We start from the raw sequence: 23120 nt of genomic DNA on the forward strand, positions 1-23120 counted from the left end.
TGGACACAGATTTTTTTTTTAATGTAAGCCTATTTCATTAGTCATAAGAAAAAAAAATTTTTTTCATTATACTCATACTATTTTATAATAATTTGTCTTCTTGGTGGCTCCTAAATGCCCAGCATATAACAGGCACTTAAGAACACTGAATATATATAAATGCTTTCCACTCCAAAAAGGCCCTCCAATGCCTCTATCAACCAAATTTATATGCACAGTCTCTTATGTGTCTGAATCTCATTGTTGAATAAAACCCAAAGGATTAGGTTGATTACTTTTATTTCTGTTCTTTTACAAAGACCCTGTAAGGTTGCATCAGTCTATGCACACAATCCCTCAGGAGTACTACTTAGAATATTTTTTTGAATTTAAACCTAATTTACAACTAGATGTAAATGAATGTAACTGTAAGAGGCTCTCTGTATCATAAAAAAGGCTTTTCTTTCTAATAGGAAAAACTTCTGATGAGACCCAACTTTAAAATGAAGTCTTTTACCTTATCCAGAGTGGAAAATTTCTTCATTAAAAAAAATTTTGAATCCTCTAGAGGAGAAATTTCCAAGAGGAGGAGGTGGGTAGTTAGGAGAATAAAGATTAAAAAAAAAAAAAAAAAAAAGGCATATTCAACATATATTTATACTGGGAAAATTAAAAGATTATTGAGGAAGGGTGAAAGAAAGCAGGCTGAGAAGCTCTGCTCTAGAGGAATATGTTTTCATTACCCCCATTCTCATTATACCTTGTTTCATGTGAGGAATTTGTGGTAAACCATTTTACCGTTTATTTCTAAAATATTTGTTATGCTATTGCCAAATTTAATCCATTAGCAATAGACTAAAAAACCTGACAAAAGAAAACTACGTTCTGGTCTAGTTCCAGCTTTATAAAGTACCTAAAGATATTTTACTCTGAACATTTTTGAAAAGTAAGGGAAAAAAATCCAACATAACTACTTTTTTCTTCTCTAATAGCAGACTATTTTGTGGGGGTTTTGTTTCACTTTCTGTCACAGTTTCACATGTAAAAGGAATTTAAGAAAAAACTGGGCTGGCCTAAATTAAACTTTTAGAATCAAAGAGGTAATGAGACAAAAAAAAAATTAGACCTCACTTTCTGGGAGAAAAAAATTGGGGGAGGGACTCTATGCCATCAAATCTAAATAGGTAAATACACTTTTTAGATTTTTTGTTTACATTTTATCACATAACTGTATTTCATATGATTGAGTTCATATATTCTGAACTGTTGAAAAGCTAATTTTTTTTTTTAACAAAGAGGTTAAAATTTGTCAGACAAGTATTAATTAACGCTTACCTTTCTGTTAAATAAACATTTTCTTCAATCAGATCAAAGTAACAAGGCATCTTCCCTTGCTTGGCACATTCCTTCCATCGCTGTGGGTCCCTGAAGTCCTCCATGACACAGGAAGGCCCAACCAGTGCTGACCCTGGGGGTACTGCTGTCTCTCTCTGCTCTACCTCCACTCTGACTTTCTTTCTGTCCTGAAGCTCACTATCACTTTCAGAATCACTCTCCAATTCTTGCCTCCTTTTTTTAGGAGGCCCTCTATCTTTCATATCACTTTTTTCTAAATTTTTTGAAAGATCTTTCTTTTCATTCACAGCTAAAGAGTCCTTAATGGAATTGCTGCTTATTTCAGGTGCTTGCACTGACCCCTTGTCCTTCTGAAGGGACAGAAAAAATTTACTGGACTGGCTTAAAAAGTGAGATCCTCCACATTGATCCCAATTTTCCTCCTCTTCACGGTCATCTGTTAAGGAATCTGGTACTTGCCCCTGAATTCGATCATATACAACCCCAGTTCCAGGAGGTCTACCTGCCAATCTTGGATCCCAGTAGCCATTGCCTTGCCAGTAATTACGTGTCCCACCATACTGTTCTGCACTTTGCTGATACTTGTGTCCACCACAGGCTCCATAGCTGCTGTCAGGTTGCTGATATGTAGTAGTAGGCTTTTCTTGTTGAGAGAAGTCCCACCCTAGGTTTCTGAGCTCTTCTGATGAATGAAAGCCATCCACTCGGGAGATCTCACAACAGGAAGAAAAACTCAACTCTGTTTTTCCCAGTCTACTATCTGTTCTGTTAGGGAAAATGGTCTGTTGCCGAGACTTATTTGGGACATCTTCAAAATCATCAGAAGAATAAACTGGCAGCTCTTCTTGCTGCCTAGTAGCTATTTTGGCTTTCATTGTTTCCTCAGAATTTGGATGACCTAGAGGGTCAGATTTCACATCTGTATGACTTGTACTATCAACCCCATCACTCTGAGGGTGAGCAATTTCAGGGAGGTGGTTATCTATTTGTTTTCTGCTGGGCTGTGTAAAAGAAATTTCTGGATTCTTCTCTATTCCTTTATGAAGGAAGAACTTCTCCGTTTGAGAACAGGCTTTACGAGCTATACTCTCAAATTTTTCCTCATATGAATGTCTCCTTGACTCCAATCTCTCATCTTCCCAGTGGTCAGAATAGTGTCTGTAACTCTGACTGCTCCGTGAAGAACAAGGGCTTGTTTCTTCCATGGGCAAAGTAGAGTTCTTTGGCACAACCACAACAGACTGAAGACGGTTTCTTGGAATACTGCTGTCATCAGAATCTGTATCTTCTGAATCACTTTCATCACTTGAACTTTCAGAAGAACCAGAATAATCTTCATGGACAGTAGACACAATCTCTGAGGCATGACCACTACTGTCACATTTTAAGGTATATGTTACACTGTCACTGTCTTCCATGGTTAAATTCAAATCGCAAGAAGAAAATACAACTTCTGAATCATCAGAAGTATGTGCATGTCCTCTTCCACCTTCTTCATCTAACGAGACTTCTGGTCCTCTTCTTCTATCAGGTAATATGGAATTCCCTTCTTCTTGAGCCTCTTGTACACATTTCCCAGATAACCCATTATTATGCCTATTTTCCCAGGAAGCAAATCCCCTTCCTGAATCAGGAAGGCCACTACCTACTTCTACTATTGTTTCTTTCTCTGCATGCTTTAAAAATTCTGTGCTTTTATTCTTCGGCACAGCATCCAAAAGTGGAGATGTGTTCTCTCCACGTTGCAAGAGAGTTAAATTGTCCATTTTTATTCCTGGTGGAAGACTCAGAAGAGATGACGCAATACCTGAACTCTCTATAGGTTGATATAAATCATCAAAATGATTAACAGAAGCTGAACTAGCGCTACCAACACTCTGCTTATATTCTTCATATGCAAATTTTGCATGCTGATCTGTCAGATTTCTATTATCACATATCACTGGTTTTGATTTCAAATGCACATTCATAAAGCTATTTGAAGAAATCTTTGTAACTGAAGGTTCAATATTTTCAGCTTCAGAATAACACAAAGAAGGGTTGCTGTCATTTGAAGTACAGTATATATCTGAATCTTTGGTTTTACAGCAAGAAACTCTCATATCAACTGGTTCTTTAGCTACTGTTTTGGAATAATCTATAGTCATAACTGGCAAAGACATGAGTTTATCTTGGTGTGGTGACACCGGAGGTTCTGTTTCTGTAAATGGGCTTTCTGACTTACTATGCTGCATGCAAGTATCATCCAAGTCTTTTTCTTTACATCTATTAATATTCTGAAATCCATTTGATGAAAGCATGCATGCTTTGACCAAAGAGGATACCTCCGATCCAGTCACACTATCATCAGAAGACATAAAAACAGTGTCAGTTTTAGAAGTGCAAAATGTTGCCAAATCAGATTCTGTCCCGGGGGATCCATTTATATTTGATTCTATGGGACAATAACTTCTTAACTGATCATTCTTCACTTTAGATAAAGAATCTAACTCCTTATTACTATCATGGCTATCATGTCCTATAAATTCAGACTTAAAAATAGGCGATTCATTTAGCTTTTTAAAAGTAGGTGAATCATTTAATCGATTTGATGGAGATGGAGATCCAGTCTTTTGTCTTTCAGGAATTTTACTAATCATTCTTAATTCACTACCTTTTGAACAAGGAGTCTGTAAACTAAAAGAATGAGACTGTTTGATTTCCTCATTTAATTCTGTACAACAGAAAGAATTTTTAAATTTATCAGACTTGGGTACAGATTTTGAAGGGGCAGATTTATAACGGGAAACACTGTTATCGTGCTTGGAATATGATGACCCCCGTCGGAATCCCAGTTCATTAGAGGGAGAACAACATCTTTTCATTGCTTCATTTTCTGAAGTCCTTTTGGATTCTCTTTCTAGTTTTGAAGAATACTTTCCTCTTTTCTCCATCTCTAAGTAAGAGGACTCAGTTTTGCAGTCCCGGTCAGATTTAGAATAGGATGATGATGTCCTTGGGTCTCTGTAAGAGGAGGAATGAGATGAGGTGCGCCTTGAATATGTCTTCTTATACTCATCTTCTGAGTCGGAACTCTCTCGGGCCCTGGTATCTGTATATGGCCGAGAATACCGTGCCCTCTCTCGATAAGGGGAACTCCTATGGTAGCGCCGATCAGAGTCGTAATAATGGGATCGTTCTGACCGAGAATAGGATAAACTAGTTCTAGAGCCTCTGTCAGATCTAGAACGAGATCTGCTCCGCCTTCGCTCTCTCTCTGATCTACATCGAGAAGATATATACCGAGTATCTCTTTCAAGTTTTGAGTAGCTAAAATACTTATCATCTCTCTCTGTTTTAGATCGTGAAGATTTTCCTAAATCCTCACTTTTTAAAGGTGCTAAACTCTTTTTTGAATCTCTTTCTTTTTCAATGCTTGCTGAAAATTTTAAATCATGTGATCTTTGACTTGAGGAAGTCCTCACAGAATCTTCATCAGATTCTGAACCAAAAAAGGTGCCTTCAGATTGTGAAGATTTCTTCTTAGAATCTGTTTTTTTAGAGCCCAGACTACTTTTAGAACTATCTGGAATTTCTTCTCCCTTCCCAATATGGGAATCTTTTCGTGAGGGAATATCTGCTTGCTCATTCAAATTTTGAGTTATGTGTTCTTCTGAACTATTAGATACAGTGTCCTGCTTAGTGTCCACTTCTGAAGATTCTGGTACAATTGTAACTGGTGGTTCCTTCAGGGCTCTAACTGCTACATCTACTGGTGCTGTCATCAGAACTGTTACTGGTGTATGTGGCAAGGCCACTGGCTCTGTTATTGCTGCTGGTGGTGAGGATGTTGTGGCTTGGGGAGGTGGAGGTGGTGGAGGTGGAGACAGGGGTGGCGAGTCTACAGTTGTTGATTCTGCTATGACTGCTGGTAATGGTACTATGGGAGGAGGCGGAGATGCCAATGCTGTGGTAGTAGTCAGCAGTGGCCTGGATGTTACATGAAGCAGATGTTTCTTAAAATGAATTTTGCCCAATTCTACTCTTGATTTTGGTGGGGAGGATTCTTCTGTAGTAGACAAGGTATCTCCAATGTCCATTTTAATTTTAGGGGTCAAGTCTACTTGAAGAGGTACAGTTGGGGAGTTCTGAGTGTCATTTTGCTTTTCACTGCCAAGTGCAGTCAGAAATCTGTTCTGCAAAGTTTTCTTTGTAAGGCTAAAGCTGAATGACACCTTCTGTCGTCCCTGTTCCTCCAAATTAACTTTTGTCTTGGTGCCTTTGGGCAAAAATCGACTAGAAGCAACACCTTTGAACATTGGTCCTTTGATGAAACCTGTTTTCTGCACATTTTCAATCTTTGCCTATAAATGAACAAAATAAGCAGTTACTACTATAATAAAGTTACTTTCAAATGGCTAGCATCAAAGTTTAAAATGTCAGGGAAATGAAAAGTCTTTTTTTAATGACAAACCATTTGAATTTCACTAAAGTACATAAGCATTTTTTTTAAAATAATTTTATTTATTTATTTTTCCCCCAAAGCCCCAGTAGATAGATAGCTGTATGTCATAGCTGCACATCCTTCTAGCTGCTGTATGTCGGACGCGGCCTCAGCACGGCGGGAGAAGCGGTGCATCGGTGCGCGCCCGGGATCCGAACCCGGGCCGCCAGTAGCGGAGCGTGTGCACTTAACCACTAAGCCACGGGGCCGGCCCAAGTACATAAGCATTTTTAAAAAGTCTTTATTATGGAAATTTTCAAACACACTCAAAAATATAGAGAATACTATAATAAACCTCTATGTACCACCCTAGTTTCAACAATTACCCACATTTTCCCATTCTTGTTGTCTCTTAGATTAAGAATTTTATCCAGTTTTATAACTATTTTCCAGGAAGAATTTTTAACAAGAACAAAAAAAAAAGAATCTGATATGTATTTCAAGATACAACACAAAAGGACATGTGGATAGAGAGCAAAAGCTAACAGCTAACATCTTAGTAATGAAAATAGTTTGTTCTTATATTTTATCTGAGAAGAAACATTAGAAGTCTTTATAACCAGTGGTCTCCCAGCATCACACAGAATCACTTGGATGCTTGGTAAAAATGCAGATCTGTGACAAAACACCAGGGAATATGGATTCAGTAGATCTAAGGTGAGGCAAGAAAGTTTGTTTTGCTTTGTTTTTTGAAAACAAGCACCTCAGGCAATTCTGATGGACTTCCCAGATTTGGGAAACCATTGGTATAGAGAAATCTCCCATCTAACTCATTTTACAGATGAGGTCATCAAATGAGGACCAGGCCTTTCTGTCTTCCTGGAAATTACTCTGTCTTGGCACACTACCAATGTCTCTGCCTGGGCCCCATACATCAGATATATAGTCTGAACCTACTGTATGAGTGACAACTACAAGTATATATCTAAGAAGATTTCTGCCTCCATTATTTGCCAAACCATCAAAGCAAATGGTGGGCTTTAGAAGTTAAAGGCATAACCTAGGTTACAGACACAACATCAGAAAAATCTACAGCAACAAATTCAAGCCTAAATTAAAGATAGTACACTTGCCATCCGCAACATTTTTCTAATTGATGTTCTTTAATCAACTCTGACTATTTAAAAGAATAGTTTTCCTTTCAACATGGTAAAATCTGAAATCAGTTTTCAAAATTATACAGTAACCATTCAAGTGGGAAAGTAACTATCTTCACGTGCTTTACCACAAGTGGTGGTCTTCAAATACTTTTAAGAAATAGAATCTACTTTTCAAATTAAATCTTACATGGAAGCACAATAGGTAAAAAGCTGTCTCCAGAGCTATCAGCTTTCTTTACCTTGCCTAAACCTGAAGCTCTAAAGTTTAAAAACCATTTTCCTGAGATATACAAAATCCCTCACTAGAATGAGTTACTTTAAATCCAAAAACAAAATTAAGCAAAAACTATTACTTCACTTCACATTCAAAACGATGACTAAATTTTGAATGTTTTCAATCCCATAACCATTAAAGAACTAGTTAAACTATACTTACCTCATTTTCTTCTTCTCTATTGCCATCCAGCCAAGAAAGCATGCAAAAGAATAAAAAGAAATCATAAATACTTAAAGCCAATTGAAATGAAAGTTATTTAATTAAAACTTAGGATACTTACAACCTACAGGTATATTTTATTTGGACTGTCCATTCCTTCATAGCCTCGGTTACATTTAGTATAGCAAATATTTATTGAACACAGTGCCATGCACTATGCTAGGTGCTGGAGATAAAATGTGAATAAAGCAGAGTCCCTGCTCTTAAGAAGCTTACAGTTTCCTGTATAGTCATGTATCACTTAACAACAAGGACATGTTCTGAACTGAGAAATGCATCGCAGGTGATTTCGTCGTGCGAACATCACAGAGTGTACTTACACAAACCTAGATGGTATAGCCTACTACACACCTAGGCTATATGGGACCATATATAATCTTATGGGACCACCGTCGTATGTGGTTCATCACTGACCGAAGCGTTGTTATGCGGCGCAAGACTGTAAATACAAAATATAATTTTGTTACAGAAGTAATTCCAACATAATGGAGTAAATACAAGGATAGAAATATACACAGTATAACAGCAAAGAGGAAGATAAGTAACTCAGTTTAGTGGAACGACAGGAATGCAAAGAATCCTTCCTAAAAGAAAAGATTAGTTTTTGAAGAATATATTTGTAGGGAGACTCTAGGCAGAGGGAGATCCCAGGCAAAAGGCACAGAGATTAAAACATAGGAACAGTATGTGCAAGGAAACTATAAACAGTTCAGTATTACCTGAGTATAAAGTGTTAAGGCAGAAAGAAGCCAGTAAATAGGTAAAGTAGGGGGAAATGGCCAGATCCAGAGGCCAGGTTTCTCATGAGGAAAAACATATTTTATCTTATGGATTAGTGGTTCTCAATCTTTTCTGGTAACCATTCAATAGTTCCTTTGCTGAATGCAAGGTATACACACTGCTCCACATCACAGCACATGGTTCTCTGAGCTCACAGTTATGTTCTAACAAAGGTAACCACACTGTGTCTTGACCTAGAGGAATCAAAAGCCAAAAGTGTGGTGTACACCAGTGCACTGGGGCATACTGGGGAAAAGGAGGCTACAAAAGGGTTTTAGGCTATGACAGACAGATTTATATTTTAATCATGTCGCTCTGTAGGCTATGTGGCAAGACTGGAGTATAATAATCTGTTTTAAATGGCGCTTAAAAGAAACGTACAAAAACCCTTTCCCCAAAAGTAAGCCTGACTCCATCATAATTCAGTCCACTCACCAGTGTCTATGGTAGCAATACAAAATCAAGTAATGAAGGGGGAAAAAAGTTGGCAACACCTGGACAAGATCTGAAGTGGTTCCAAGATTAAACACTTTTTTCAACTCCAAAACCACCAAAAACTTCACAGATGTGATCTCAGAACTACTGTATTTCATCGATTCTATGATGTACATTTTCTCCATATATAACATCTCTGCAGGATGCATCATACCATCAATAACATCATAGTTTAACTGGCAGAGTTTTCGCCTTTCTTGGTGATTGATAAAATAATTGCATCTTACAACTTATCGCATACTAGATTTGATTTAAATTAGTACCGTGTGAAATTCTTCCAAGAAGAGAAAAGGTACCAGAAGATGTCCAAGCATTTGGAGTGTCATTCATATTTATACTCCTCTTTACAGTGGACGTTTAACAGCATTCGTGCTTGTCTGCATGGTATCATACACATGAAGTGCTAGAAATACTAAGGTGACTGGAACCCTTTCCTAAGCCTCAGCAGTTCTACTTTGGACAAGCAAATGAAAAGAATAATTCTGATGGGTGACGTCAGCATCATGGCAGAGTGAGTTTTCCCCATTAGACTCTCCCCCACTAAGATACAACAGAAAGGACATTCATATACCAACAAAGGACATTCACACAACACAAAAGACATCTGAGAGACCCACACAGCCTTACATCTGAAGGTAGAGGTACTGGTACCACCAGAGGAAGTGGAAGGAGGTAAGGAGAACTCTCCTGCCCCAACGACAGCAACCCTAGGACCAGGACCATGCGGCCTCTCTGAGAGAAAGGAGAGAGGAGAAGCCCTTCGTGGGAAAACTGTCGCTCTCCAAGTTCTCTCTCAGCCTGTGGGAAATTCCCATGCGGAGGGGACTGAACTGTTGTTGGGGTGACTTCATCAAGCTAGCACTCCAGGAGAGCAGATAGCGAGGGAAGAACAGAAGCCCCCAGGATCAGGCAGGCAAAGAAAAGAGCCCGCCCCGCTCTGGCTCTGAGAGAGAGAAGGGGCAGGGGCAGCCCTCCATGGGAAAACCGTCACTCTCCAGGTTGTCTCACAGCCTGTGGGAAATTCCCATATGGAGGGGACTGAACTGCTGCAGGACTGTCTTCATCAAGCTAGCACCCCAGGAGAGCAGATAGTGAGGGAAGAGTGAGAAGCCCCCAGGATCAGGTGGGGGAAAGAAAGCCCCTCCCCCGCCCGGAGCACCAGCGCAGCCAGTCTGCCAGAGCGCCTGCAGAACACGGCAGGTTCAGAATACACAGCTCTTGACCCCCACCCAAGTGGCAGCAGGTGGAAGCTGCAATCAGATATCTTCAGAATGAAGAAAAATAAGCCCACATCCTCAAGCACTATGCAAAAATATATTAAATCTCCAGACCAGAAGGCAAATGACAAGCACCCAGAAATCAATCCTGAAGGCACAAAAATTTATAACCTAAATGACAGAGAATTCAAACTAGCTATCATAAGAAAGCTCAAAGAACTACAAGAAAATACAGATAGACAATTCAATGAAATCAGGAACGTCTTCACAAAAGAGATTGAAACTATAAAGAAAAACCAATGTTGGAGATGAAAAACACAATGGAGAAGATAAAGAAAAATCTGGAATCTTTAAAGAACAGAGCTGACAATATGGAGGAAGGAATTCGCAATATTCAGGATAGGAATGCAGAAATGCTTCAGATGGAGGAGGAGAGAGAACTAAGACTAAAAAGAAGTGAAGAAATTCTCAGAAAAATATCCAACTCAATTAGGAAATACAACATAAGGATTACAGCTATTCCAGAGGAAGAAGAGAGGGAAAAAGGAGCAGAGAGCCTGTTCAAAGAAATAATAGCTGAGAAGTTCCCAAACCTGGGGAAGGAGCTGGAAACACAAGTGAATGATATCAATAGATCTCCTAAATATATCAACATGAAAAGCCCCTCTCCAAGGCATATAGTAGTAAAGCTGGCAAAAGTCAATGATAAAGAAAAGATATTAAGGGCAGCAAGACAAAAAAAAAATAATGTACAAAGGAATTCCTATCAGGCTCTCAGCCAATTTCTCAGCAGAAACTTTATAGGCTAGGAGAAAGTGGAATGATATATTCAAAATTCTGAAAGACAAAAGCTTTCAGCCAAGAATACTCTATCCAGCAAAAATATCCTTCAGATATGATGGAGAAATAATAACTATCCCAGATAAACAAAAGCTAAGGGAGTTCATTGCCACAAGACCCCCACTACAAGAAATGCTTAAGAAGGCCCTCATGCATATATATAAAAAAGAGAGAGAGAGAGAGAGAAAGGGGATACAAAGCTCTGAGCAAGGAGAAAAACAGGTAGACAAAATCAGAAAAATTACAGCTCTCTATCAGAATAGGTTAGCAAACAATTATAGCACAAAGATTAAGAGAAGGAAAACACCAAAAATAAATATAACCTCATTACTTTAAACACAAACTCACAACACAAGATGGAATGAGTTGTGACAATAATAACTTAGAAGGGGAAGAGGCGAGGGATGGAATTGACTTAGTCTAAGGAAATAAAAGGCCATCAGAAAATGGACTATATCATCTACAAGATTTTTTATACAAACCTCATGGTAACCACTAAACAAATAATCAGAACAAAGACACATACAATAAATAAAGAGAAAACTAAGGAAACCATCATATAGAACTACCAAACCGAATTTGCAGTCCGAAACACACGGGACAAGAAACAAAGGAAATGCAAGAGAACTGGAAAATGAGCGATAAAATAGCAACATTAAGCCCTCATATATCAATAATCACTCTAAATGTAAATGGACTGAATTCTCCAATCACAAGACAGAGAGTGGCGGGATGGATTAAAAAACAAGATTCAACAATATGCTGCCTCCAGGAAACATATCTCAGCTCTAAAGACAAACACAGGCTCAGAGTGAAAGGAAGGAGGACAATACTCCAAGCTAATGGCAAACAAAAGAAAGCAGGTGTTGTCAAACTTATATCAGACAAACTAGACTTCAAGATAAAACAGGTAATGGGAGACAAACAGAGGCAATATATAATGATAAAAGGGACACTCCACCAAGAAGAAATATCACTTATAAATATATATGCACCCAACACAGGAGCACCAAAGTACACAAAGCAACTATTAACAAACCTAAAAGGAGATACTAACAACACAATAAGGGAGCTTAACATCCCACTTATCTCAATGGATAGGTTATCCAGACAGAAAGTCAATAAGGAAATAGTTGACTTATACGAAAAACTAGACGAGATGGACTTGATAGATATATATAGAGCACTCCATCCAAACACAGCAGATTACACATTCTTCTCAAGTGCACATGGAACATTCTCAAGGATAGACCATATGTTGGGAAACAAGGCAAGTCTCTATAAATTTAAGAAGACTGAAATCATAACAAGCATCTTCTCCAACCATAATACTATGAAACTAGAAATCAACTACAAGAAAAAAACTGGAAAAGGGACAAAGATCTGGAGACTAAACAACATGCTACTGAACAACCAATGGATCACTGAAGAAATTAAAGGAGAAATCAAAAAATATCTGGAGACATATGAAAATGAAAATACACCATATCAACTCATACGGGATGCAGCAAAAGTGGTCCTGAGAGGGAAACTCATGGCAATACAGGACCACCTTAACAAACAAGAAAAATCCCAAATAAGCAACCTTACAGTATACCTAACAGAATTAAAAAAAGAAGAACAAAGCCCAAAGTCAGCAGAAAGAGGGAAATAATAAAAATTAGAGCAAAAATAAGTGAAATTGAAACCCCCAAAAAAACCAGTAGAAAGGATCAATGAAACAAAGAGCTGGTTCTTTGAGTAGATAAACAAAATTGACAAACCCTTAGCCAGACTGACCAAGAAAAAAAGAGAGAAGGATCAAATAAATAAAAAGAGAAATGAAAGAGGAGATATTACAACGGATACCCCAGAAATACAAAGGATTATAAGAGAATAAGATGAAAAACTATATGCCAACAAAGTGGACAATCTAGAAGAAATGGATAAATTCTTAAGACTCATACAAGCACCCAAAACTGAACCAAGAAGAAATAAGGAATCTAAATAGACGAATCACAGGTAAAGAGATTGAAACAGTAATCAAAAATGTCCCAAAATATAAAAGTCCAGGGCCAGATGGATTCTCTGGAGAATTTTACCAAACATTCAAAGAAGATTTAATATCTATCCTTCTCAAACTATTCCAAAAAATAGAGGAAGATGGAACACTTCCTAACACATTCTACGAGGCCAAGATCGCGCTGATACCAAAGCCAGACAACAACAACACAAAGAAGGAAAATTACAGGCTAAGATCACTGATGAACATAGATGCAAAAATCCTCAACAAAATATTGGCAAATATTTTGCCAATACATTACAGCAATACATTAGAAAGATCATATACCATGATCAAGTGGGATTTATACCAGGGACACAGGCATGGTTCAACATCTGCAAATCAATCAATGTGATACACCACATTAACAGAATGAGGAATAAAAACCACATGATCATCTCAATAGACACAGAGAAGGCATCTGACAAGATTCAACATCCATTTATCATAAAAACTCTCAACAAAATGGGTTTAGAAGGAAAGTACCTCAACATAATAAAGTTCATATATGACAAACCCACAGCCAGCATCATACTCAAAGAGGAAAAAGTAAAAGCAATTCCTCTGAGAACAGGAACAAGACAAGGGTGCCCACTCTCGCCACTCTTATTCAACATAGTGCTGGAGGTTTTGGCCAGAGCAATTAGGCAAGAAAAATGAATAAAAGGAATCCAAAAAGGCAACGAAGAAGTGAAACTCTCACTGTTTTAGACACACGATTTTATATATAGAAAACCCTAAAGAATCCATTGGAAAACTATTAGAAATAATCAACAACTACCACAGGGTAGTTGCAGGGTACAAAATCAACTTACAAAAATCAGTTGCACTTTCATACTGTAATAAGAAACGGACAGAAAGAGAACTCAAGCAGACAATCCCATTTATAATCACAACAAAAAGAATAAAATATCCAGGAATAAATTTAACCAAGAAGGTGAAAGACCTATACAATGAAAACTATAAGACATTATTGAAAGAAATCAATGATGACATAAAGAAACAGAAAGATGTCCCATGCACATGGACTGGAAGAATAAACATAGTTAAAATGTCCATACTACCTAAAGCAATCTAGATTCAATGCAATCCCAATCAGAATCCCAATGACATTCTTCAGGGAACCAGAACAAAGAATCCTAAAATTTATATGGGGCAACAAAAGACCCCGAATAGCTAAAGTAATCCTGAGAAAAAAGAACAAGGTTGGAGGCATCACAATCCCTGACTTCAAAACATACTACAAAGCTATAATAATTAAAACAGCATGATACTGGTACAAAAACAGACACACAGATCAATGGAACGGAAGTGAAATCCCAGAAATAAAACCATACATCTATGGACACCTAATCTTCGACAAAGGAGCTAAGAACATACAATGGAGAAAGGAAAGTCTCTTCAATAAATCGTGCTGGGAGGGCCGGCCCCATGGCTTAGCAGTTAAGTGTGCGCGCTCCGCTACTGGCGGCCCAGGTTCAGATCCCGGACGCGCACCAACGCACCGCTTCTCCGGCCACGCTGAGGCCGCGTACCACATACAGCAACTAGAAGGATGTGCAACTATGACATACAATTATCTACTGTGGCTTTGGGGAAAAAAAGGAGGAGGACTGGCAGTGGATGTTAGCTCAGAGCTGGTCTTCCTCAGCAAAAAGAGAAGGATTAGCATGGATGTTAGCTCAGGGCTGATCTTCCCCACAAATAAATAAATAAATAAATAAATGGTGCTGGGAAAACTGGACAGCCACATGCAAAAGAATGAAAGTAGACTATTTTCTTTTGCCATACACAAAAATTAACTCAAAATGGATCAAAGACTTGAAGGTAAGACCTGAAACTATAAAACTCCTGGAAGAAAACACAGGCAGTACACTCTTTGACGTCAGTCAGAGGGATCTTCTCAAATTCCATGTCTACTCAGACAAGGGAAACAAAAGAAAAGATAAACAAGTGGGATTTCATCAGACTAAAGAGCTTCTGCAAGTCAAATGAAACCAGCATCAAAAGGAAAAGACAACCCAGCAGCTGGGAGAAAATATGTGCAAATTATATATCTGACAAGAGGTTAATCTCCATAATATATAAAGAACTCACACAACTGAATAACAAAAAAACAACCTGATCAAAAAATGGGCAGAGGATATGACTAGACATTTTTCCAAAGAAGATATACAGATGGCCAATAGGCACATGAAAGATGTTCAACATCATTAATCATCAGGGAAATGCACATCAAAACTACACTAAGATATCACCTTATACCCGTTAGAATGGCTATAATCACCAACACAAAAAATAACAAATGTTAGAGAGGTTGTGGAGAAATAGGAACCCTCATTCTCTGCTGGTGGGAATGCAAACTGGTGCAGCCTTTCTGGAAAACAGTATGGAGACACCTCAAAAAATTAAAAATAGAAATACCTTATGATCCAGCTATCTCACTACTGGGTATTTACCCAAAGAACTTGAAATCAACAATCCAAAGAGGCTTATGCACCCCTATGTTCATTGCAACATTATTCACTATAGCCAAGAAGTGGAAGCAACCCAAGTGTCCCTCGACTGATGATTGGATAAAGAAGATGTGGTATATATACACAATGGAATATTACTCAGCCGTGAAAAAGGACAAAATCGTCCCATTTGCAACAATATGGATGGACCTGGAGGGTATTATGTGAAGGGAAACAAGCCAGACAGAGAAAGACAAACACTGTGTGATTTCACTCATACGTGGAAGATAAACTACAGACAGAGAGAACAGTTTGGTGGTTACCAGGGGAAAGGGGGTTACGGGGTGGGCACAAGAAGAGAAGGGACGCATTTATATTGTGACTGACAAACAATAATGTACAACTAAAATTTCACAATGTCATAAACTATTATGACATCAATAAAAAAAATCAGAAAAGGGGCCGGCCTGGTGGCGCAAGCAGTTGGGTGCGCACACTCCGCTTTGGCGGCCCGGGGTTCGCCGGTTCAGATCCCAGGCACGCACTGACACACTGCTTGTCGAGCCATGCTGTGGCAGTGTCCCATACAAAGTAGAGAAAGATGGGCACAGATGTTAGCTCAGGGCTGGTCTTCCTCAGCAAAAAGAGGAGACCTGGCTTTGGATGTTAGCTCAGGGCTGATTTCCTCACCAAAAAAAAATTAGAAGAAAAAAAAAGAATAATCCTGACAAACTGTGATGAAAGTAAATAAATTCCAAAAGTTGGACCTGTGACCAAAAGACAGAAGCACAGAATGACAGATTTTAGCTCATTTTAAGTTAGAACATTTTTAATTAGTTTTCTTTATTTATTTGAAAAAGTAATACATGCACCCAGGGGAAAAATTTATAATACAAAGAGATATATAACTAAAATTAGGTCTCTCTCCCCAGGGGCAACTATTAAGTTTTGTACATCCTTCCAAAAATTGTGTGCATATATGAGCATATATATCTCTTTTAAAGGAGAAAACACATACACAAATGGAAACATACCTTTCTGTACCTTGTTTTCCTCCACTTAAAGCCTTGGATATTATTACGTATCAACATATATAGATGTAGCTTCAATTGTAGTCTACCAGCATAATAGCTTTTCATGTTTATAAGTCATTGGTATTTTCTTTTGTCTGGGAAGTGCTTTTTCAGGTCCTTCGCCAATTGATTACCTATTGAGTTGTTGGTCTTTCTTACTGACTTATAAAAGCAAGATGTGAGGCATCTGCAACTAGAATGTGTCACTGTACAGGGTACTTAAGTTTCCTTGTCACCTGAAAAATTTAAGAAGAACCTGGATGAGAATTTATCTAAGATGAGTTAGAATTCCTGTCCTAGCTGTAAAGCCGAAAGTGAGACCCTAGAAGGTCTCATTCCAGGACCTCAGCTCACCGAATTTCCTGAACCACAGATGGGAAACAGCATTTTACTTTATCTTGATTTTAACAAGTAAAGACTTTAAAAGCTTCACTCATACTTAATCTTTAAAGATCTCTTACTAAAACTCAAATACTCCTCAAACACTTAAAGCCAGTGTTTCTCACATTTGAGTGATGTATGGGCCTCTTTTAAAAGGGAAAAAAAACCAAAACTGTCAGACATCTAAGAACAGATTCCAATTTAAGAATACTGACTTAAGAAACTAAAATTAGTTTATTAAATTTTTTTTAATTTTTATTTATTTATTTTTTTCCCCAAAAGCCCCAGTAGATAGCTGTATGTCATAGTTGCACATCCTTCTAGTTGCTGTATGTGGGACGTGGCCTCAGCATGGCCGGAGAAGCAGTGTGTTGGTGCGTGCCCGGGATCCGAACCCAGGCCACCAGTAGCAGAGCGCACGCACCTAACCACTAAGCCACAGAGCCGGCCCCTATTAAAATTTATTTTACTTGAAAATCACATTGAAAAGTAACAGCAGTTTTCAAGTGAAATAAATTTTAAAACTTAAAACTGGTCAAAATAATTTTTAAGGTCTATGGGTTAGAAAAGAGTATTGTATCAATGTCAATTTCTTGAAATTGATAATGGTACAATGATAATATAAGAGAATGTTCTTGTTTTTAGGAAATACGCATTGGAGAATAGAGGGATAAAAAGGCATCATGCCTGCAACTTTCAAACATTTCAGAAAAAAAATAATATGTGTGTATGTATAGAAAGAGAATGATAAATGGTAAAATGTTCACAATTGGGGAATCTGAGTGAACGGTATATACGAAATCTCTGTATTATTTTTGAAACCATTCTGTAAGTATGAAATTATTTCAAAATTAAAAGTTATTTTTTCAACTTAAGATAATCAAATGTGAAAAACTTTTAAATATCTTCACAGAATCCCCACCCCTTAAGAATTCGTTTAAAAAAAAAAAGAATACGTGGACTCTTGGAGATCCTAGAGCCTCAGCAGGAGAAACACTACCTCAAATCTTTCTAAATGCATATTCTGGTAGGCATTGATGAGAATAGGCTACATAAAAACTAGACCCTTTTAATAGAGCAAGAAACAGCAGAGGTAGGGTATTATTAAGAGGCAAAAACTCAAGACATAAGGAAGAACTGGTTGATAACAAAAGGAAGCCACCAAGGACAAACTGAAGACTATTTCATAACATTGCTTATAGCATATCCTAGCCCACAGGTACACTCAAGCAGTACTCTGAGCTCTCTCGAAGAAACGTGGCTTGCTATATGCACCCAACCCCAAGTAAGAGTCATGGAGAAATACTGGCAGGGAACCCTTCTCAAGTACTAAGTGATTAACTCCACCATTAGGAAGAACAAGGAATTTCACAGCTCTAGCCACTCCCCTCCCTCCCCTCCATTTGTTTCCATTTTAGGTTTCTAAATCTTTGACCTGCTCCCCAAAAAGTACAAATGAAAACATCTGTCATGAAAAACAAAAAAAAAGTCGGAATGAATGCACTGAACTCACATATGTCTTGACATTTATACATTTAGGTACTTATAGCATCATACATTCAAGACTGAAAATGCCTCAGATCTTGGCCGGCCCCGTGGCTTAGCGGTTAAGTGCTCGCACTCCGCTGCCGGCGGCCCGGGTTCGGATCCCGGGCGCACACCGACACACTGCTTCTCTGGCCATGCTGAGGCCGTGTCCCACATACAGCAACTAGAAGGATGTGCAGCTATGACATACAACTATCTACTGGGGCTTTGGGGGAAAAAATAAATAAATAAAATTAAAAAAAAAATGCCTCAGATCTTCAATGATATGGAAAAGTGCATTATAAAGTCTTCATAAGTAAAACCTTTATCACAAAAGATCACGTCTACCTTGGCCCATGGTCACACACACTTGCAAACCTCTTCTAAACAAACTGAGTTAATCTTTCTGTAGGCGAAGGTTTTGGTAGGGAATGGGTGTGCTAGCTAACTACCATGAGTTAGCTGGGCTTAAGGCAAATGTGGAGACTGCATCAGAACTATCTTTCAACCACACTGACAGAATGATGGCTCAGTGACTTATTTTAGAAAGGCAACACTGATACCTATATCAGTACTCATATCAATCCAAAGGCTATTTGTTCAACAATTATTTAAGGATTTACCCCTCTGAAGGCAGTGTTAGCTCTGTAAAGGCAAGATATCAAACTCACAGCCTCTACCCCACCAGGAATTCCATACCTTACTTGAACTAATATGACTTAGAGGTATACCAAATAATTATAATACAAGATAATAAATAATTGCCACAAATAAAGGCTAATAAGGGGCTTGCTTTTCAATTTTCCTTTTTTTGGCTCAACCTAGTCTCACTTTCCTGATTCTCCTTCATGAAAGCACAAGTTCTTTAGTATTTACTACTTAGCTTATTAGGATGGCAATGTAACAAGCAAAAAGATCAAACTTTGATGATAACTAGGTTGGAATCCTGTCTCTGTCATTTACTAATAACTCTGACTTGTGCCACTTAATTCCCTTTCTTACTCACCTAGATGCCTATATCAAACATTCCCCTACCCTAAATCTCCATCACTACCATCTCCCTGACCAGTCTCAATTGATGATCCCACCACTTTACTCAGTGTCCTATCCTCCTGCCTTCTAAAGAACTTCCATTTCCTATTTATTCCCTTTCTTCTATCATCAGCGTGTCTCTGCCTCCCTCCCTCTCTCCATTCTCATTAGTCAAATAACTTTTAATATATCTTAAAAAAATGGCAGGGAGAGGTCATCACTAGTGACCAACATCTTAAAGCCAATGGTCAATTTCTGTTCTAGGCTTTCACAGACCACATTCTCCTCTTTTCCTCCTACCCTCCCTGGCTGCTACTACTCAATCTTATTTGCTGGCTCTTTATACTCTTCACGGAGTGCCCAAAAACTTGATCCCTGCATGGCCTTCCTTCTTCTCTTCTCCCTCTACTCTTTTCCCTTGTATCTCCTCTCATCCAGATTCATGGCTTTAAGTATCATTTATAGACTGGTGACTCCCACATCTCCGAACTCAACCTCTCCCTGCACTTATTTACCCAACTGCTCACTGGACATCTCTACTTGGATGTCTCATATTTATCTCAAATGTAACAAGGTCAAAATGGAACTACTGATGATCATCCCATTCATGCATACACCAACTATGACGATTATTATCCACCTATACTATGAATTTACCTAACAGCCAGATGATTTTTCAAAAGCGTAAATCAGATCATGACACATCTGCTTACTCTCTCTTTCTGGCCTTACCTCTTTTCACAGTCCTTTCTCCTCATTCCCTAGGTTCTAGCCACATTAGCCTTCTGTCACTCAAACATTCCAAGTTAATTTCTGGCCTTTTCACCTGAAGGTTCCTTCTTAGAATACTATTTCCCCTAGATCTTTGACAGACTGCTCCTTCTCAGTAATAACACCTCCAAAGTTATCTCCTCTGAGATTCCCCCATCATTCTCCCTTATAGTACTTTATTTTACTCCTAGTATTTATGAATATGAGGTTTATTTCCCTTGTTTTGTTTTGATGTAGTGCCTGTTTCCTCCCACTAGAATACAAGCTCCTTTAGGGCAGGAATTTGGTTTATCTTGTTCACAGCTGCATTTAAGTGCCAAAAATACTACTAGGAACATAAGAAGTACCCAGTAAATACTGACTAACATCATCATTCCCACTTTCTTGTCTAGCTAAGCTTGTTTTACACTACTCCCCACAAGGAATAGTTAAGATGGTCTCTAAATTCAAACATAGATCAGTCACGACTTCAAATAATTTTTCATACTGCTCTTTATTCTACCATCTTCCTCCCTCTCTCTTAGCCTTCACACACACACACACACACACACACACACACACACACAATCACTCCCCGCCCCATCTTAATCCTCTCAGCCGCTTTGGTCTCACTTTCATTCACTCGATATCTGAGTGCCTACTATGGACTCAGCACTGTACTGCCTTTTCCTATCTCTTTCCTTACCATTCTAGACACTACTACTAAACTCGACTCCTATACCATATGCTTTGCAGAATGACAATCACATATAGCCTTGACTTGCATTTATTGTTCCTGCCTTCCCAACTAAAGTATAAGTTACAAAGAGACAAAGGCAACATCTTGTCTTTATGTATAATCTCCCCTGGGTTTACCATTCCCATTTCTATCTTATTTTTTTTTTTTATAATTTTATTTATTTATTTTTTTCCCCCAAAGCCCCAGCAGATAGTTGTAGGTCATAGCTGCACATCCTTCTAGTTGCTGTATGTGGGACGCGGCCTCAGCATGGCCGGAGAAGCGGTGTGTCGGTGCGCGCTCACTTAACCGCTAAGCCATGGGGCCGGCCCCCCATTTCTATCTTAAATTCTCATTACTTTTTGAATCAAAGAAATTCCTTAACAATAGTACCAGGTTTTAGCTTTCTCATTTCAAGCAATTCTCAAAGGAAAAGAGAGAAAAACCTCAAACCTGACCTGTAGAAAACACAAGCCATATAGGCCATAAATTAATTTATAACATTTGCCACACTCTCATCCAAGAAATAGCACCCATGAGGACAAATGAATTAAAACACTGATGAGAAATATACGTGATTTATGTGGACAATAAAGCCAAGAATACTATACTACTTTTTATCAAAGGGCTGGAAACTTTAGGCAAAGCACTTTGAGATGAATACGCTAACCTGAACTAGTGCCAATGGACTTAATAAATACAAGCACTATCTCTCACTTGCTTTAAGTCCACATCTTCAAGTAGCATAGTATCTCAAACATACAGAGAGCTCCTACTGATAGAGGCTCATGAATACACATTAAATCTAGGAAAAAATAATTTGATAATAAAAACAAATGTTACTAAAATTACAGCATGTACAAGGCAAGAAAATTCTCACAGAAAGTAATTTGATCAAAGCACTATCTCTGACATATAAATATAGGTCAAAATAGCAGCTCTCTCCCCCAATGGCATACCCATCAACTATTCTTATATCTCAAAATAGTTGAAACTGTATTTTAATGTGGAGTGTCTATATGCAATAGTAAGTAAAGCTAATTTTCTTTAAACGAGAAATCACTCATAAACAAACAGCTGATTTCAAATGTCTTGTTGTGGAGTTCCACAGTCAGCGAGGAAAGGTAAGAATATCATCCCAAATGTTAACAATTGTATGTATACCTGAAATCTGTTTCTAAATTTGTTTTCCAAATTAGTTTGCAGGAATATTTGCATAAAGTGAATTATGTTCTCCTGTTAAAGCAATCTGTTTTTTCCAAAACCCATAAATCAGGCTGTATGTTGATCTAACTTGAACAATATAGGGCCTGTTATATACATACAAATGAGTTTCACTACTTTAATTCACTATTCTGAGTTAAATCTCTGAAATTATCCATTTTATTTTCCTCATTTGCAAAATGTGGGCAAGGGGACACCCATTACCAAATAACCTTCAAAAGACATAAATGTGTAAATGCTGAAATTCATTTTTAGTACTAGCCAATGAATCACAACAGCAAGAGCTGAAAGTAAGTTCTTAGTGACCTGATCACATTATACTATTGTCTTATAGCCCCTATTACTAGACTACCATCACCACTGCAAACAGCTAACAGAATATTTTCCATTTTTCAGGTACTGGGTTAAATGTTTTACATACATCTAGTTCATATGACCCTCAAACCTATAAAGGGCATATACTATTTGTATTTTTGTATTCCCATTTTATAAATAAAGAAATCTAAAGCCACAGCTAGCAAAGTGGCAGAGCCAAGTATCCAGGCTGTTTGACTGCAGAGCCCTTGCTCTTTAAATCAAATATTTATTAGCTATTACACAAAACTGGGATCAAAGGCTAAAAAGTTTCAGAGAAACATATTTTGATTCAGTATACTAGTAAATGTTATCTGCCTAGCAACAGAAGGGGCTGTATCATGAAATAAAGAATAAGAGGGCCGACCCCACGGCTTAGCGGTTAAGCGCACGTGCTCCACTACTGGCGGCCCGGGTTCGGATCCTGGGCGCGCACCAACACACTGCTTCTCCAGCCATGCTGAGGCCGCGTCCCACATACAGCAACTACAAGGATGTGCAACTATGACATACAACTATCTACTGGGGCTTTGGGGAAAAAAAGGAGGTGCACTGGCAATAGATGTTAGCTCAGAGCCGGTCCTCCTCAGCAAAAAGAGGAGGGTTAGCATGGATGTTAGCTCAGGGCTGATCTTCCTCACACAAAAAAAGAATAACAGAAGTGTTCAAACTAGAGTCAGGATGATCACGTGTCTGTATCATAAAAGAAACTCATAAACTGGATGCAAGAAATCATTGGGGATTTTGTTTTTCCAGTTTAGGACTAGATTCTCCTATGAAGAAGATACTACTCTGAA

The 23120-nt window shown here is 38.2% G+C and overlaps 1 protein-coding gene across 7 annotated transcripts in view; it reads right to left on the reverse strand.

Moving 5' to 3' along the window:
• SETD2 (SET domain containing 2, histone lysine methyltransferase) overlaps nt 1-23120 on the reverse strand; it is a 137281-nt gene that overhangs the window by 90754 nt on the left and 23407 nt on the right. For 4 of the 7 annotated variants that reach the window (XM_058557063.1, XM_058557030.1, XM_058557026.1 and 1 more), the window contains exons 2-3: nt 7355-7370; nt 1315-5678 (exon numbers count right to left, since the gene is read on the reverse strand). In XM_058557063.1, coding sequence (XP_058413046.1) covers nt 1315-5678; nt 7355-7370 — 4380 coding nt within the window. Of the gene's footprint in view, nt 1-1314; nt 5679-7354; nt 7371-7734; nt 7854-16277; nt 16824-23120 lie in introns of those variants that run through there. The other 3 variants (XM_058557045.1, XM_058557055.1, XM_058557036.1) reach the window with 2 other exon arrangements.

This window comes from Diceros bicornis, chromosome 2 (genome assembly GCF_020826845.1).
Source record: "Diceros bicornis minor isolate mBicDic1 chromosome 2, mDicBic1.mat.cur, whole genome shotgun sequence".
Taxonomy (NCBI): domain Eukaryota; kingdom Metazoa; phylum Chordata; class Mammalia; order Perissodactyla; family Rhinocerotidae; genus Diceros; species Diceros bicornis.